The 18,671-nt window shown below is 33.9% G+C and overlaps 2 protein-coding genes across 3 annotated transcripts; one reads left to right on the top strand and one right to left on the bottom strand.

Annotated features, from left to right (window-relative positions):
- Window positions 1–4,944: 4,944 nt before the first annotated feature.
- On the top strand, window positions 4,945–6,125 carry LOC145138960 (F-box protein At3g56470-like). Its single transcript, XM_079072945.1, has 2 exons — window positions 4,945–5,903; window positions 6,086–6,125. Exons 1-2 carry the CDS (start codon window positions 4,945–4,947, stop codon window positions 6,123–6,125), a joined length of 999 nt encoding a protein of 332 aa, XP_078929071.1.
- An 8,762-nt stretch (window positions 6,126–14,887) lies between these two features.
- On the bottom strand, window positions 14,888–17,498 carry LOC145137522 (magnesium transporter MRS2-I-like). Of its 2 annotated transcripts, XM_079071653.1 has the most exons (11): window positions 17,008–17,498; window positions 16,897–16,926; window positions 16,526–16,679; window positions 16,320–16,441; window positions 16,140–16,214; window positions 15,831–16,055; window positions 15,694–15,738; window positions 15,534–15,578; window positions 15,411–15,440; window positions 15,207–15,326; window positions 14,888–15,109 (listed from the first exon to the last, which is right to left on the bottom strand). In XM_079071653.1, the coding sequence occupies exons 1-11, from the start codon at window positions 17,257–17,259 to the stop codon at window positions 15,023–15,025; spliced, it is 1,185 nt and encodes a 394-aa protein (XP_078927779.1). In that variant the 5' UTR covers window positions 17,260–17,498; the 3' UTR covers window positions 14,888–15,022. The 2 variants fall into 2 exon arrangements, with proteins under 2 accessions (XP_078927779.1, XP_078927780.1); XM_079071654.1 differs by lacking the exon at window positions 17,008–17,498 and having other exon boundaries at window positions 16,779–16,904.
- Between the last annotated feature and the right edge of the window lie 1,173 nt (window positions 17,499–18,671).

The following is an 18,671-nucleotide window of genomic DNA, read 5'->3' as shown; positions in this document are numbered from 1 at the left end:
GACGTGGCACTGCCTAAAATTCGAAAATATAATAAATTATAATACTTCCAAAAATCTGCATGTTACATTAAATATGAACAATGTTATAACAAAGTTCGTAAATATCACTAATATTATAACAAAACAGGTTAATATAATTAAAAAAAATTAATAATCATTCATTAAATAGTTTCTATTGAGATATACCGTCTTCAAAGTGTTAACATTTTATCGTTTTTTACTGGTTCGCTCATTGTGTAGGCATGATTAACCGCTAGATGTCTTCTAGTCGGTCGGGTAACGCCTAGGGACTAATCAGAGATTAATCGGAACATAGTGAGGATGTATATACAACACTGTTTTTTATTTATCAGAGACGTATTCTAGGTAGGCATTGATTTCTCCCATCGAGAGCAACACCAGCAGGTCTCTGGGAGTCATCGAACGTTTGGTTTCTCTATGTGCATTTGATAATTGATGATAGTTTGGCGCCTGTCTTTCCCCAACATTCTTTCTCATGTCCGTAAACAGATGAGAAGATATGTGCTAATTTTTTTGGGTTGTTACTATATAGGACTAATATTATAAAAGCCCTAATTTTTTAACGTGTAATTGGAAAAAGCCCTAATATATTTTTCTATTATTGTTATGGCCACAACTTTCTCGCAAAATTGAGTTTCATAGTTAACTTGGTTAACTTTTTTGCAAAATCAGTCCTAAAGAGTTCAAATTTGGTCCCTGAGGTTTGCAAAAAATTACACCACATGGTTTTTTAACTTTATTTTTCGTTTTTTATATACTTTATTTAATTTCATTTTTTATATAAATATATATACATTTTTATTTTCGTTTTTTATATATACTTTATTTATTTTCATTTTTAACTTTTTTTTTCAACAATTTGATTTTTTTTTATCTTTTTACCTTTTGTTTTCTAATTTTTTTAGTGTATATAGAGTATATTAGAGTTTTTTTTAGTTTTTTTTTTCATATTTCTTTTCGTATTATATTTTAATTTTTTCGTCTTTTTATTATTATTATTTTCTATCTTATTTGTTATTATTTTTTTTTTGTATTTTTAACTTTTTATTGACCTTTTTAAAAAAATATAAAATGTATTAATGTATTAGAGTATATTACAATTTTTATAATTTATAGTTTTGTAATTTTTTTATTTTTATTCAAGTAAATAAAATAGTTATGTTTATATTTGTAATTTCGGTCCAACTTATTATTTTTATTATTTTTTTGTTCTTTAGTGCTATTATATTTATGTTACGAAAAAATGAAAAAAAATAGCTTGGTTATTGAGAATTAATGTTTTAATGTGTGATATAACTTGCAAATTAAATCATATTTCTATATGTGATATCAATAGTTTAAATCCAAGATAGTATTTTTCAATTAGAAAGAAATAAAAATAATAATAATAGTCGTTCTCTATAAAAAAACACTTTTTATAGTAATTTATATCGAATTCAAGTTCGTTTACTTGAATCAAAATAAATAAAAACATTAGAAAAACCATAAATAACTAAAATAGGGAAAAAAATATAAAACAAAAGGTAAAAAGGTTAAAAAAATCAAATTGTTGAAAAATAAAGTTAAAAAATAAAAATAAATAAAATATATATAAAAAAGAAAATAAAAAATGTATATATATATATATTTATAAAAAACGAAAATAAATAAAGTATACAAAAAACGAAAAAATAAAGTTAAAAAACCACGTGGTGTAATTTTTTACAAACCTGAGGGACCAAATTTGAACTTTTTATGACTGATTTTGCAAAAAAGTTAATAAAGTTAACCATGAAACTCGTTAAGTGGACTAGAGTGATAATTCTATGAGAAAGTTATGGGCATAGCAATAATAAAAAATATATTAGAGTTTTTTCCAACTACGCGTTAAAATTTAGGATTTTTTATAATATTAGTCGTACTATTTATATACTATGTCTTTGGACTATTTTGATGCCCCTAAAAACTTGATTCCCTAGGCCTAAGCCTAACTCACCCACGTGTTGAGTCGGGCTTGCATCTAGAATCAACATGATATCCTTCATCATCTAACTTTCCCAATAATATTTATATTCTCTTTAGAGCTGGAATATATTTGACATTCTTCAATGTGTAGATTGTACCTAAAGATGTTTTAAGGACAACATCCCCAACCCCTATAATATCGAGACTCTTATCATATGCTAGTCATACTTTGTCATTATCTTGCCTAAGATTTTGTATCATGCCTTTGCACACGAATAGGAACCAACATGCATAATCAATGATTTAAGGGAAAATGACTTAAACGGTAACAAAGTATTAAAATTGTACAAAAATGACTATTATTGTTATTTTAGTACAAAAAAATACCAATGAACTAGGATTTTGTACAAAAAAATACCATTTAACTTTATGTTTTGTTCTTATTTATCCTCATGGTAACCGGGTATTCAAGGTAATCGTCTACCACCATTAATCCATCACCTTCTTCCACCATTTTCACCGAATACCACCCTTATACCTCCATTATCATCCACCATAAGCAGCTTTACACTATCACCAAATGCCCCACCATTATCCCCTACCATTTACGTGCAAGGCAACCTCCATTCATTTTCTTCACCCTACCTGAACCACCGAACAACACCACTTTCCATCCATGATTCCCACAGTCAATCCCCATAACCTTTACAACCTTCAATCACTATAAACCCCCCTTATTTCTCCATCACAGCCACACCTTTTAACCCACTTCCATTACAGCCACCATCGACACCATTCCCTCTCCACTGTTGTCATCCCCTATCACCCCAATTACAGAGCACCCACCTGTTATCGAGCCTCAAACCCACACATTCATCTCCAAATTTCTAGACCCTATACATCGTTCTCTTCACCCTTTAAACCTGCAGAAAACACGAAAAATAAAGGAGAAGGAAGGGCGGTGATCGAATCAAGAAGGATGATCCTTTAAACCTGCAGAAAACATGAAAAAGAAAGGAGAAGGAAGGGTTGTGATCGAATCAAAAAGGGTGAAGAGGTGGGTCAAGGAGCATACCTGTAATCGAAAATGGGTGTGAAGAGGGAAGGTCTCGGTGATCTATTGGAGGATTGCTTGAAGGCTCCTGCAATCCCGCTTTTGAAATCGACCAAAGCTCACTGGTGATCAAGCATACTCTTTGATGGCAGATTTCAAGACAGTGGGTAGAAACACGCATCTTGTTACAGTTGCATCTTTGCTTACAACCATGGAGATTCATTATTCTCAAACATGGTGGCAGGGGAAAGCCCTAGATCATTTCAATTTGGGAGAAATAATGAAGGGGAAAGCCACGATTTATTCCAAATATATCTTATTTTCCTCATAAATAAAAAACAACCGGGTAACCTACAATAGCAGGTAACCTGGTATTTTTTATACTAAAATAACAATAAGGTCTTTTTTGTACAATTTTGATACTTTATTACATTTTTAAGTCATTTTCCCATGATTTAATTAGACACTCTACGCAATAATTTTTATTTTTTTGAACGGTAAACTAATATACTCTTAACTATCATCATATAAGTCTCAAACAAGACTTGAAACCATGACCTCTCAAATGAAAGAGTCACTTCATACCGTTAGGCCAAAGACTCTTTGGCTTGTAACCAATTATTTGGCAACTAATATTAACCGCTTGCACTTCATCGTTGAGTTTGGTACTGTTATTACTAAAATATAATTCTAAAAAGATACCTTGGTGTAAGGTTTAAAAGTGATTATCTATTTATTGTGATTTAAAGTCATCCTGAAAGGATTTATGCTTTTGGTTACCCGATCATTTTATAGGAAAACTAAACAGTCCACGAACCATAACAAAACAGATTATCACAAGTTACATATATCTAAACTAATTTTAAAGACTTTCTCAACTTTATAACATACCACCTATCATATCTCCAAAAATATACTGTATTTTTTAATAATCTTATCTGTTAATTTCTTCAACAATTAAAATCTGCATGTCAAAAAATTTGATTAATAGATTAATACAATTTCAACAATTGAAGTCATAGTAAAATATTATTTCTTATAAATAGTTAAATTGAAAAAAAAAAAAAACAGCCAATGGTGATAATTTTTTTTTAATATTATTAAATTAAATTTTTAAAAGTAATTATAAATAGGAGATAAATAAAAGAAATTGGATTGTATTGGAGTTTTGAAAGGGGAAGTAACAAACCTCACCCGCAATCTCTCGCGCTATATATACTTGTTCCCAGTTTCCTCGCCTTCACGATTTCATCTCACACAGTTTTCTACAATCAAATTCACCATAAGGTACATACTCATCTTCTCTTCATCTTCATTTGGTTTATGTTCATGTGTGTATATATGTGAATGTATGTATGTATGTATAATTAACACGGAAATAGATTAGATTAGTGCGCTAAAGTTTGAATACAGAAATGTTGAGTGTATGAAGACGTTGATGAACCCTAGTCAGTGATAAACTATTTCTCGTCAATCTGTTTATTTATATCCATATTAAAGGAAAAATTATCGTAAAGTGTAGAAACGTTAAAAATTCTATAACAGGATTTTTTTTAATGATGACATAACTTACAATCTAATTACATGCATAAATTATGAATCATTGTTACATAAAAATCTAGTTTAACGAGATTACAATATTTTTTATGAACTCGTAATGCAAAGCAAAACCATAATTAACAGTTACTGATTTCTATATTGTATATATTAATTGTACTTTAAACATGAATTTTGTTGAATATTCATATGTAACTACTGTGTGCTATCATGAAGTAAAGATTGAGACCGGATCTTCATGTTTTTTGTTTGTTATGGAATATGAATAGGAATGTTATTTGGTATATTTTTCTTAAAATATTAATTAATAATGGGAACAAATTGTGAAATTAAATAATTAATAATTTGTTACGTAGAAAACGCAAGGAATGGATACCGGAACGAAGAAGGAAGTTCCGGCTGAAAAGAGATCATTTTCCAATCTTCCCCCCGAGATTCTATCCTCCATAGCCGATAGATTACCGATGATTGAGCTTTTAGGTTTCCGTGGAACCTGTAATGATTTCCGATCTGCTTCATCCACTGCGTCAGCTGCAATCGAATCTCTTCGAACTCCATGGTTACTGTTCCACAAAACCGACAGTTCAGAATGTCTCATCTACAACGGCGAAGAATCAAAAACCTACAATCGGAACATTCCAGATCTCAAAGGCGCAGTCTGTCTTGCATCATATCACGGATGGCTGCTAGTATATAAAGATGAATCGATTTTCTTCTTTTGCCCCTTTTCACTTGCGAAAATCGTTCTTCCCGATTTCCCACACAAGCAAATCGACGGCCATGTCGCGGCGTTTTCCGACGTACCTACCTCCGATCACTGCATCGTCTCCGTTATCAACCTTATCGATGAAGCGTCTGTTGAAGTAAACGTGATTTCCAAAGGCCAAACTGCGTGGACTCCACACATGATACCGACCCGCAATAGTTTGAACTCTTCCATTAGTGCAGCAACATTCGATGAGAAGAGTCGAAATTTTTACTACATGGATGATGGGAAAAGTATGTTATCATTTTCAGTGAAAGATAAAAAATGGAAATCCTACACCATCGTGAAAGGTGCTGAAGTGAACAAGGATACGGAAAGTATGCCTTATTGTTATAATAAGCATGTCTTTCGTAACAGGATTGAGGATACCAGAGACCGATTTAATCTTGAAGACGATGAATATGTTGCTGTTTGTGGATTATCATACGAATCAGCTGAGGATTGTCATCGACATGTGTATCTAAACGAAGTTGTAGATGATTCTCCTTCCAAAAAGCGTGTGCGTAGAGCGGTTTGGATTCAACCGAGGTTCTTTGAAGCTCATCCCAACCAGCTGCGATGGTAGATCGATTCACTGATCATTAAGCTAAACAAATTAATAAATTGTTAGTCACATTAAATTCATTATCTTTATTTATTGGATAGTAGTCGAGTTGAACAAGAGCTTTTTTTGTTCATTTATTTGCTTTCAGGATCTTTAGTTTTTTTTTTTTTTTTTTTTTTTTTTTTTTTTTTTTTTATAGCGATTATTGTTACTATTTGCTTTCAGGATCTTTGGTTTAGTTTAGTAAGTGTGTCAAAACTTGTAAGAAAATACTAAATAGCATGTTTGTAGTTAACTTTTATTTCAAGGAAAATATTTTCGAAACATACTGAGTATATAAACTATGAAGTCCAACAAGGGACTTTATCATCAATAGTTCATTTCCATATGGGTTAATACCATAAAAGCCATAAGTTTTACATCCCAATTCTAAATTAGCCCTAAATGGATTTTTTGTGTCTAATTAGCTATTATGTATGTGTTGACTTTTGCCTCAAACCCTGTTAGCCGGTTTCCCCGGTTTCAGCCGGTTACCCCTTTACAAATAGGGGTTTTAGCGTTAGAAACCCATCTTCCACCTCCTACTTCTACATTCTCTGACTTCTTCTTCCACGCATCAACTTCTTCATGGCTAGTTCATCTACAGGGTCAATGACTTCAGGATTTCAAAATGTTAATGTCAATTTTAGGAACAGAAACAACCCCATGGTTTTGTGTCGTTGTGGTGTTGAGGCTAGCTTCTCAATTTCGTGGACGGACAAGAATCCTGGAAGAAAATTTAGGGGATGCACCAACTACAAGGTATGTTCTTCACTCTTTGATCCAGTATAAAGTTTTGTTATGGGACTAAGGGCAAATCTGTCATAAAAATGTGCAGGATCCTTCCAGGTATTGTAAGTTCTTCATGTGGTTGGATCCACCTTTGCCTAGTGAAGATTACAAAAACCTCATGTACCAAATGCATTTAGCTCTGGTTGGTATGGCTGATGGCAATGCTCAGTTGGAACAGGTGAATGTGGATCAAAATAGGAGGTTGATGTTGATGATGAAGCTTATGTTCATCATGGTCATGCTATTTGCAGTGATGTTGGTAACAGGGACTGTATTGCTCGTGAAATTATAGGAAGTTAAGTTTAGTCTTTTGTGAAGTTGTTGGTTAGGTGAAATTGTATTAGATGCTTATTTTGGCACAGTTGTAATAGCATCTGAAAACATTTTGATGGTTGTAATATGGGTACCCTTGTAATACATAGTCCTACGGGACAATTAATATGAAAAGCATTAACCAGAAATTGACAATTTACTATCCATTACAAACTGACATTGAAATTTGAACTTACTACAAACCACAATCTTTATAAACATAATAGCCAAATACATACATGGAGGGTAACAATCAGAACCAAACTTCCAATTTTACAACAATGTTTACAAGCCAAAAGATGATTTCCCAAAATGACAATGTTACTACAATTTACAGTCAAAAGATAACATGTTGTCAACAAATTGGAAGCTTGTTACCAAAACATGCTTTCACAAAAAAGGGCTATCAAAAGATTTATGCCCAATTAACCCCCCATCCATAACAACATCAGTCCAATGTAAGTGCTTTCTCAGTTGTTGAACCACCTCCATCTGGATCATGCACTGCTTTTTTCAACTTAATCTTGATAATTCTTTCTGAGGGCTTCCTTTTTCTTACCAACGGATCTTGTGTTTCTTGACTGGTCTCTTCATCAACTATACTCTCAACCAACACGTCCTTCCTCTCTTTTGTCAACTGTGAATAAGAAATTAACATAAACATATTATCACATAATGTTCAAGAAAATTGTGTTAATAATTAAATTTATAACTACACACCTTATTAAAAGCTTCAACAATTTCCCCATGATCATATCCAGATGCCTGCAGATCTTTAATAGTTTCAAAATCTTCATGGTCAAGCTTTTCATGGCAGGTAAGTACAGCTTCATCAACACCTGCCACAGTTTGACTTATACTACCATGCATAGCCCCTATTCTCCTTACATATTTGATCTTACCTCCCCTCCTTGCCATCATCTTCATTCTCTTCAAAGGAGAAATTGACTGATCAACATCTATCATCTTACCTGCTTCTTTTGATGTGCCCTCAGCAGCTTTCATCTTTCCCTCACTTGCTTCTTTTGATGTGTGATCAACAACTTTATTATGTCCCTCATTTGCTTCTTTTGATGTGCCCTCAACAACTTTCTTCTTTCCCTTATCTACTTTCTTTGGTGTCTTTGCAATGTTCACAGCTAAATTCCCTCCCCCATCTCCCTTTGGTCTACCATTTTTCCTTTTAGGGACAGGGTCACTTAGACCTTCTCCATTCTTACAAGACAGCTTATTATGACCAAGTTCCCTACATTTCCCACACCTAACAGTCCTGCTAACCTTTGCCTTTTGAGTTGGGAACTTAGAATCCTGACATTCTGAGGCATGTCTTCTTCTCTTTGTTTTTGGCCTTCCAGGCATTCTCCTAACAAGGGGTGGTAAGGGCTTCAAATATTCAGTATAGGGCCACATATTACTTCCATTAACAGGTAAGATGTTGTCCTTGTATATCTCTATGAACTTGTCCTTATGGTACCAAAAGGAAATAAAATCAGTTGGATCTCTATGTGTGAAATTGATTGCAGCTTGAGCATGGACACATGGTAACCCTGATATCTCCCATAATCTGCATGAACAAGAATGAGCATCTAAATCCACCTTGTAAGCTGAATATCCATGCCTTGTCTCAAATAATGCCCCTCCACTTGGTATTACTATCCAGAAACTAAAATTATAAGTAATTAGTAATGTATATGTATAGACTTAAGATCACAATTAAAATCAAATAAGCATACCTCATATGCTTTCCAAACTCCTTAATCTTCTCTAAGGTGTTTGGGCCATAGTCACCTTTCCGTTGAGAAACTGTAGCAGCTTGATGATAAAACCTATTCATCAAATAAATCCTGATTTCCTCAAGCATTGTTAGAATTGGTTTTTTTCTCATGTGAATGATCATCGAATTGAAACACTCTGATATGCCATTCTCTATAGCCTCACAAGCATATCCATGAGAGAAAAATGCCCTACACCAAGAATGTGGTTTGTTTGACATCAACCATTCATAGCCACTGGGAGTTATGTCTTTGATTTTCTTCATTGTTGCTATAAAGTCCCCCTCCACAGTACTTTTGGCAGCTTCCCAAAATAGGTTCTTGAGCTCTAACCTAGTGTATTTCTTCCTGAAGTTTGCATAGATGTGCCTGGCACATTGTCTATGTTCAACATATGGAAGTAGTTCTGTAACAGCTTGTAGTAGACCCTGACGTTGAATAAACAAAATTATTATAAATGTATAATAATTAAACAAATTTACAGTATAATTTACCTTGTGCTGACCGGAAATAACCATAAGACCCCTACCACAATCAAGGTCAAGATAAGCAACTAACAGCTCAATAAACCAAGTCCAATTATCTTTGTTCTCTACATCAATCACTGCCCATGCTATTGGATATACATGATTGTCTGCATCTCTTCCAACAACAGTCAAAAGTTCTCCCTTGATCTGACCCTTTAGGAAACAACCATCCAAACCTATCACACGTCTGCAACCCCTATTCCAACCATCCTTAAAAGCCTTTAAGCACACATAAAACCTTTTGAAATAGTTCATGCCACTTGCATTAGAATCTACTCCCACCTTACAAGTGCTCCCTGGGTTAGACCTGAGGATTTCTGCAGCATAGTCCCATACCTTTGCATAATGTTCTTCTAACTTACCTTCTATCATCTCTCTTGCCTTTGTCCTAGCCCTGTGACATTGCCCCTTAGATACATTTACTGAAAACATCCTAAGTACATCTTCCTTCATCTCAGTTAATGTCATCTTTGGCTTCATAATAATATCCTTCAGGTAATGTTTGGCCAACCAGTTACAACTAACCAAAGTTCCAAAATTAAAATTTCTAGCACATAGATGTATGTCACATATAGATTTAATCTGAAATGTTCGTTCATTATACTTCCAAGCAGCATAAACTCTAAAGGGACATGGGTCTTTTTTATATATTTTCCCACACCTAGCAATCACTCTATGCCTATCACTCTTCATAAACCACAACTAATATCCATTAGCTACAACATAGTTAGTTAATACAAACCTGAGTTGAGAAGGGGACTCGTAACACTCTCCCACTACAGGCTTCATTTGTTTCCAATGTATGTCTGGATCATGAACCCTGTACTTTACACCTACTTCACCGTCATTTTGATCATCAATATGATCATGTTCTGGATCCTTAACACCAGCTTCCTGATCATCATCTCCCATTCCATCAAGAGTCATCCTTAACATATTTTCATCACATAATATGTTAAGGAATGGGTCATCAGACAGGTTTGAGGTTGGTTTAAAGGTCTCTGGTGCAAAATCCAGGAAAGAGAAATCTATGAGATCATCATCAGAGTCCTCGTCCCTTACATAAACCTTTTCAGGCCCTTTCACCTTTTTAGTTCCAGATGATGAAGCCATCTGTTCAAGATGAAAAATTATACTTGTAAGTGACACTATGGAACTCGATTATGTAAGATAAGAACACACATACACATCAATTTCTAATTGGCACCCCACGTACCTTTCTACTTCAGTGATTTTCAACTTCAAAATAGAACCTTTTTTGCATGCAACAATGGTGTAAGAAACCCTTTTCAAACCCTTCTTCTTCCTAAGACCAACTACATGAAACCCTTTTTTGATGCAAGACGTTTCTGTGAAAGGTGATATTTGGTGGTGTACGAACGATCGAGTAGTATAGGAGAGTGGTGACCGACTGCGTACCTTGACCTGTTGTTAACCGGATGATAAAATGATTTTGAAACGGGGTCACAATTATTTAGGCTAATTAGACACAAATCCATTTAGGGTTAATTTAGAATTGGGGTGTAAAACTTATGGCTTTTATGGTATTAACCCTTTCCATATCAGTTAATCAAGTTCGCCATTTGATTATAATGCAACATCCTCAAAAATGGGTGTTCCTATATATATACACAGTTAGTGACATGAATTGATAATTAAGTTGATGACTAATTAATTTGATACAAGTATTTTGATATACATGTGTTGAGGTTGATGGCATTAATGGGTTGTATTTTAGTTACAATTTATGATATATGGATGGAAATGGAAGTAAATAAGTTTTTTTTTTTTGAAACAGCAAATCTAACCTACTCCTAAACTACACCTTAAATCCACCTATGTCCACGACGGGACTTGAACCCTCAACCTCAAGGAGGGAGGGCAACACCGGATACCGTTTGGCTAGAAGCCCTTTGGTAAGTAAATAAGTTGTAGTATCAATTTGGAATGACTAAAATGTAATGTCGATTATAAATTGTACTAAATGTGAACATGGTCATGAAATTAAAGGGGTGACAAATGTCATCGAGGATATAAAACCTTGATAAAAGTGGTTAATTGTATGAATGAGACCTAGAAACATAAATAGGTATAAAGAAAATGATAAATTGTACCTGAGCGCGGTTTGTGCACGTCCTTAGGCAATTGGCAATTGATTTAGAGATTAACTTGTTTCCGAGTTCTACTTAAGGAGGGATATGGATGAATATGGAGCGAAAATGAGGGAAGTCGGAGGAAAATCGTGTTCCCGAGTTTCATTAATGGAAGGAAAGTGGGGGGAAGGAAAAGATTTTGGATCCAAGTTTTCCTTCCAAAATTCCCTCCCAAGTTGGGCGGATTTGAGAATAAAGTGAGGGGAAGAAAAATTTTAAGTTTTATTTTGTTTTTCCTCGTAACCCAAAAACACAAAAACTTAAAATTTTCATTTTATTTCCTTTCATTTCCTTTGAACTCGGAAACATGGAATAAAGAAAATTTTCATTTCACTCCCTTCTTTCTGTCAATATTTTTTTTTCCTTTCTTTTATTGTTAGCAATGATACACAAGTGGAGCATGCAACCTATGGTACATCAAATGAGATCGCCTTTCAAGGAATAGACAAGACATGCATTTCGTGGGTTGACTTTTTGACCAACAACTTAAGTGACATGTTATGTTGCAAATTTATAAGGAATAAAATGCAAGTTGGTAATTTCTTTTAAATTATATTAGTGGGAAGAAAAAATTTTGTGGGTTTCTAAGGCTCCCTTTGCCTTAAGCCTTCAAAAGATTTAGTGAAGTTAATGGACGCATCAAGCCAACATGTGCACCAAAATCGAACGGGCTGATGACACGAGGGTTCGCGAGTTAGGTGGATTTCGCATGTCGCTCGGGAGCTTTAACTTTTGACTGGTTTCCGGTCGGATCAGGTTTGAATCGACTTGATGGTTTGACTTTGTGGATAGCCTCCATGAAGTTTCCAAAGACTGGATTAACTTTTATTTTGAATTTTGATAACCTTCTTGTTTTGATTGGGATTAACTCCTGGTTTAATTTTGAATTTGGATAATTTCTAGGTTTTTTTGAATTCGAACTGAAACACCAACCCACTATAAATAGGACCTTCTAGGTCCTATTTATTCACACCTCATAGATCGATCTTCTTGTTAAGTTGTGGAGATGGATTTACCCTTAACCATAAAGCCGCTAGTTCTTATATCAATTTCGCATTTAATTTTCGTCATTGGTTAATTTTGTCAGAGCTTATGGGCTTGGCTTTATCGGTCGATTTAGGTCAAACAATTAGTATTTATATTCTTGAATTTGTGTAACCTAATGTAGTATCAAAAAACAATTCAACATAAAGTAAACATATCTCTCTCCGTGGATGTAGCCGATCATACTGATCGTGTGAACCATGTAAATTAATCTTGTCTTTGTTTTCGCTTTGCATTATTACTCTATGTGAATCCGTCTATCATTGTTGAAGTGCTTAAAACCCTAACAATTTTGTTCTCTATGTTTGTGTGTATGTGTGTGTGTTGTTGAGTAACTTCTTGTTTTCCGAGTATTCATTTTGTATTTATCGGTTCTTCCATTGTTGTTGGATGAAACGATATTTGCATTAAATGATAGGCTTCTATGTTTAGCTTACAGCCATTATAGCGCATAAAAACCTTTTAACGATATGAGTAATTTCGGGTAGTTATTGCTAAGAATATGCAACTTCTAGCTTCACTTTAATTTATGTCTCATCTTTTATAATTCATCTGACAATGAGATAGTCTTCATCTACCCTCTTTATAATCAGATTCACGATCAAGTTGATATCTGGACGAAACTTGGAAATTAATTAACAGACTTTGTTGTATCAATGGAAGTGGCAGTTTTGTATGGATTAAAGCACATTGTGGGTGAAGACTTTGAAGGCCATTCACGGTTCTCATGCGGGGTTATGCTCATGCTTTCCGCCTTGCAACACCAAAGGTATATGGAATGCATTAGTTGGTTTTATAAACTAGTTACATGACAAAATGATTATTTTGCATTCACATATTACAATACAAGTACAAGATGGACCTAATAAAAGTTTTTGGAAGGAGTTTTGGCTTGGGAATACGAATTTCATGTTTAGATTTCCTAGAGCATGTTTGGTGAAAAATAAGAAAGATTGCATGATAAAAGATCAGTGTGATGGATTATAGTAGGAGTGGGAGTGGAATTGGTGTAGGGAGGTTAGGGGGTGCTAAGAATATTCAATTCTTCGAGTTTATGGAAGTTCTTGGGTCGTTCGTGCTTTTGGAAAGGAAAGATTATTGGAGATGGAATCTTGGTAATCTCGACACTTTTATTGTTAGTGTACTAGGAGAGTTATTGATGATGTGACTCTTATGAATACTAACATTGTTAGGAGAAAGAATGTATTCCTAGGAAGGTTAATATTCAATGTTGGAGAATTCGTTTGGATAGACTATCCAATTGCACAAACTTGGTGAACAAATGAGTGGATCTTCAGTCGGTCAGTCGGTCTTATGCATGGTGTGTAAGACCGATACCAAATTTGCTCATCATGCCTTCCTTAGATGTGATATTGCGGTGGCTTTATGGTCGGTAGTGTAAAGATGGTGTTATTTATATATTCCATATTTTTGTTGAAGTGGATGATATCTTTCTTTGGATAGACTCGGTGCATACTTCGACTCCAAAGGATTGGATTTTGAAACAGTTATCTTGACTCTTATATGGGTCATTAAGAGATACCGTAATAGTAATTTGTTTGGTTCTAAAGGTATTAGAAAGGATTCTTTATGTGAGTCGATTTTCCAGTTTTGTTGATGAAAAAACCCATTGATGCTTATTCTCTTAAAAATTTTTACTAGTTTTCTCACCTTTTCCATAAGATACTTCTAGAGTATTTAATTAATTTTTTTGGAGTGATTTGTTTCAATAAGAGGTTGTATTTTTCTTATATTTGTCCCAAATATATAAAATCCATGTAAGCTATAGCTTTGTTTTTGGTTTTGCATTGGGCTTAAAATACGTTTGGACCGACTAAAATTATGTTTTTATTGATCCTGACTTTATTCTTCCATCGTGTGTAGCTTTCATGTGATTTTGAGTTTTTGCCACATTACATTACCTGGTAGTGGACCCATGACGACATGCTCGTGTATTGACTATTGTTATTGTTCTTATTTTATTGGACGTTATTATCGTTATTTATGTAAATCCTATTTTGTTCCTTGTTGGTTGTTGCCTTGTTGGGTTATATATACACTATGTTTATATATTAGGAATTTAGGACCAAATGTATTCGATTATATTGGTTAGTCCAAAATTACTCGTTGGTTCCGTTCTGTTTTCAAAGTTTAGGTTTTATTTTATTTTTGTTTATTCGGTAAATCTCGTGAAATCAACAAGATTCATCAATCATTGTTATTTTATGCATTATTGTTGGTTCTTTTAAAGTTTATTTCAAATTTTAAAATTTTAGCAAACCTGCCAAAAATAAACTTACCCCACCCCTCATATGATTTGATAAGGAGTTTTGAAACTGTGAAACATGAGTAACCCAAGATGGAAAATGAATGGGTACGTCACTTCTTATTCTAGCAAGGTACAACCCATACAAGCACAAAAGAGTTTCTCGTATCATCAAGGTACAACCCATCACTACATGGTACAAGGGCATAATGCACTTGGATCAAACCCTTGTCAAAGTCCTACGAGACCTTTGTGTCTTGAATAAGTCAATATTGACATGAAAATTGATCCACTTATTACTCCAGCAAACATCACCACCTGCAAGAAACAACCACCAAACCAAACATGGTACAAATATTTATGCGCAAGGTATAGGTATATAAACAGATGGTACAAGTAGAGGTGACATACATACCCATTTGAATGCATACCCATGGTTTTTATTCCATGGGTATGGAATGTTCATACCAAATATAGCAGCTACCAGTGAGTAAACAGACAATGAGACTGTCCCAGATAGTAGGAAGAGTTCCAACTGTATCAATAATTATCAACCAAAATAAATTCATAAAACATCCAAAAAAAAAAAAAACAAATGCCACACAAGAATGATGTTTACCTGAATCAGCTGATTTCTATGATTATCCAACTGTATGCAAAATAAAATAAAAATACCATTAAATATTACGGTTGTGAGGGGCATACCAGTAATTTCAACTTAGAATTGTTCATATTCGGCTACCTGAATATTAATGTAATCCTCTGTATCATCGATGTACTCGCGCAGCTGCAAGCACACCAAAAAACAAAAAATCAATTTTTGTTATAGAAAATTAATTATTTTTCAAAGAAGTCGATTAATTGGGTAGATTAACAAAGGGGCAGTTAAATTTGGCACTTACTGTGGTCAGTTTATTTGATGTTGCTTCAATTTGCATGAAGTAAGCCTACGAATGTAAAACAAAATCACTACAAGAAACCAGTTTTCATGAAGCCAATTAAACAAGATAAAAATTTTAGGTTTTGTAATGAAATGAACCTCTAGCAACATTTCAAGTTCTTCAACATCGTTTTCTCCATGGGTAGAAAATGGTGTTGCCCGGCTTGCCCTGGATATCTTTGACTCTATGGTAGGAGACGCAGGTGACCAGGTAAAGTCGCCAACATCACTACTTGCGGAAGAAGCAAAAGATAATTTTCTCGACAAGTACAGGTCTGCCATGTCATCATCGTCATCCAATAGCTGTTCAAGTTCATCTCTTACCTAAAAACATCCAAATCACATGACACAATCAATACCCTTTGATAATTTGTCCCCAAATGTGAGAATCTGTAAAAAGTCGCATACTTTTTGAACCCGATTGGTTAATCTTGTCATTGCGCTCTTGAGCTTACGCACCCTATCCAGGTTACGACTGCTTATCTGCAACAATTAGATCTCAAACAATTAGATCTGAAGAAAACTGATTATCTAAGTATGTCATTCTTAGTATTCAAATCCCAATAAATCGCTTTCAAAACAACCCACCATGGAGGTCAGTTCATCCAAAGCAGGGTAGGCAGCGGTTTCCAGTTCTCTCGTGCGTGCGTCAAGAAAACTACAAATACCTTCTAGTGCCACTTCAAGAGCTCGGAATTCAAATGGGAATTCTAAGTGTATTTACATCATAAGTCATAACCTTTAACTAGAACATCAATAGGATACTTAGTGTGCATGTTATCGATTATATATACCATTAGATTCACTGGTTTGAGCCTCGGATTGAACACCAGTTCCCTCTTCATCATCACCTTGGCCCATAAAATTTAGATTAGGCGGAGGCAACCTTCTTTGAAGCTCTTCAACAATGGGGATGACATTATCATCAAGCGGATCACGTAGCAATACCTAAGTACCAATCAACATCATATCATCGTAAACAATCCCTCCTCGATGGTTCACAAAGAGAAACGATTGGATGTAAAAAAATCGGGAATCAATTTATACCAAACACTCAAGTCGTAATCGGTTTAAACGCTTCTCTGAAAGACACACAAAGTACATCCAGAGTGTTTGTTTTTCAATAAAAGTTACATACACAACACAACATGAGAAGCAGACGTACCTCTTCGGTTGTAATGATGGCCTTGATATGCTGCAAACACAAAATTGGAAACAGATTAAACAACCAAACTAAACAAGGAAAATAGTAATGAATTAGCTTAAAGATATGAACCTCCAAATTAAGAACAATTGCTTTTTCTCTGCCAAAAATCGCAGAAGGATACGATAACAGCGGATCAAGAATCCTCAAATCTCTAGCGTGAATCGAGACTCTTTTCATGATACCATATTTATCCAAATCCAAAACTGTGCTCTGTCCACTAGTATCAACTGAAACCCAGCTCCGAGAAACAGCAGTTTTCTTAATCAAAGAAGCTGGTTGAGAGAAAGAATCCAACGGCACAATAACCCCTTCTCCGCCCATCCTTTAACTGAAAACCCCAAATCAAATCACTAAGCTCTTCGAGATAACAAACAGTACTGTAGCTATAGTTATGGATGAAAGCGTAGAGGAAATAATAATGATGGATTCGAGGGGTGAAAGTGGGGTTTTGATTAGGGGAATTTGGGGCTACCATTGATAGAGATGGTAATTGCAGTACTTTGTCTGGTGAGTGGGGGAATGGCCGGTAAAATGGCTGGAACGTGTGATGTTTTTTTGATGATTACAATGGCGATACAACAAATATGGAGGGGGGAAATGCAATTCAAACATTTACAATTTGTCCCCACATATATTTTCTGTCTCAGTCCTTCAATTTATGTCGATTAAACAATTACGATGTTTTATTCTGGAGTTTGAAATTTGATGTAGTGACAAAGCTCAATCTTAACATTGGGATTTATTTTGTATGATAAAACATAATAAAGAAATCATAATGCTTAATCAGTGTAAACATTATTACTTAGATTTGTTTGACTTTTAATTATTTATAACTAAAATATGATCAAACAACAATAACTTAAAGCCATATATATTATGTTTTTTTTTCATAATAGTGATCATTTAACAATATAAAAAGTAATTGTTTCCCTAAACTAGAGAATTTGAAATGTTCTAAATAATAATCTCATACCCAAAGCTAAAAGAAACTATTATAATAACATCATCGAATTTGAATGAAAATTGGTAGCTTCTTTTATCCAAAGTAGACTATCTTTGCAAAGGATGTGATACTATTAGAACATGAGGGTGAAATTTCAATTTTTATAACTACGGTGCCTAATTTCGAATATTTTATGATAGTCAAGAGTGTAAAATGAAATTAAAAGAACAACCGGCGGGTAAAAACGTTCAGAAATATCTTCGTACAAAGGCGGTACGAATGGTCCCAAAATTCCTTGGAGTCATCAGTACGTTGTAAATTCTTTTTAAATGACTATAAAATAATAGGAAAATAAATGTATTTATAATTATGTATGGAAGTCGATAATTTCGTTTTCTTTATAAAATAAATATATTCCATTTTATTTTTACCAAGTGAATGGATAAAAATCACAAACTTAGCTAAAATAGAAATGATTCAATGAAAAATACATTAATAATTGTACAAAATGTATTTTGAATTACATAAACCTCTTAAATCATTTATTAAGGATGAGCTAGACCGTCATTGTACCCATTTCATTTTAATCATATTAAAATATTAATTTTAAAATTTTAGAAAATATCTACGCTTTACATATTTTGTATTAAAATTATTTGTGTTAGCTCTTTATTTAATTTTTGAACGACTTGTTTTCTTTATTGTCTATATAGATTTGTGTTGGGTTATGATATTCAAAATTGTAACGGAAACATAAATACAAAAGAAGAAAATAAATAATAATAATAAT

The sequence above is a fragment of the Lactuca virosa genome, chromosome 9, assembly GCF_052849685.1.
Source record: "Lactuca virosa cultivar CGN04683 chromosome 9, Lactuca_virosa_CGN04683_v6, whole genome shotgun sequence".
Taxonomy (NCBI): domain Eukaryota; kingdom Viridiplantae; phylum Streptophyta; class Magnoliopsida; order Asterales; family Asteraceae; genus Lactuca; species Lactuca virosa.
Note: the sequence above shows the minus strand (reverse complement) of the source record. Positions and strands in the feature narration are given on the sequence as shown.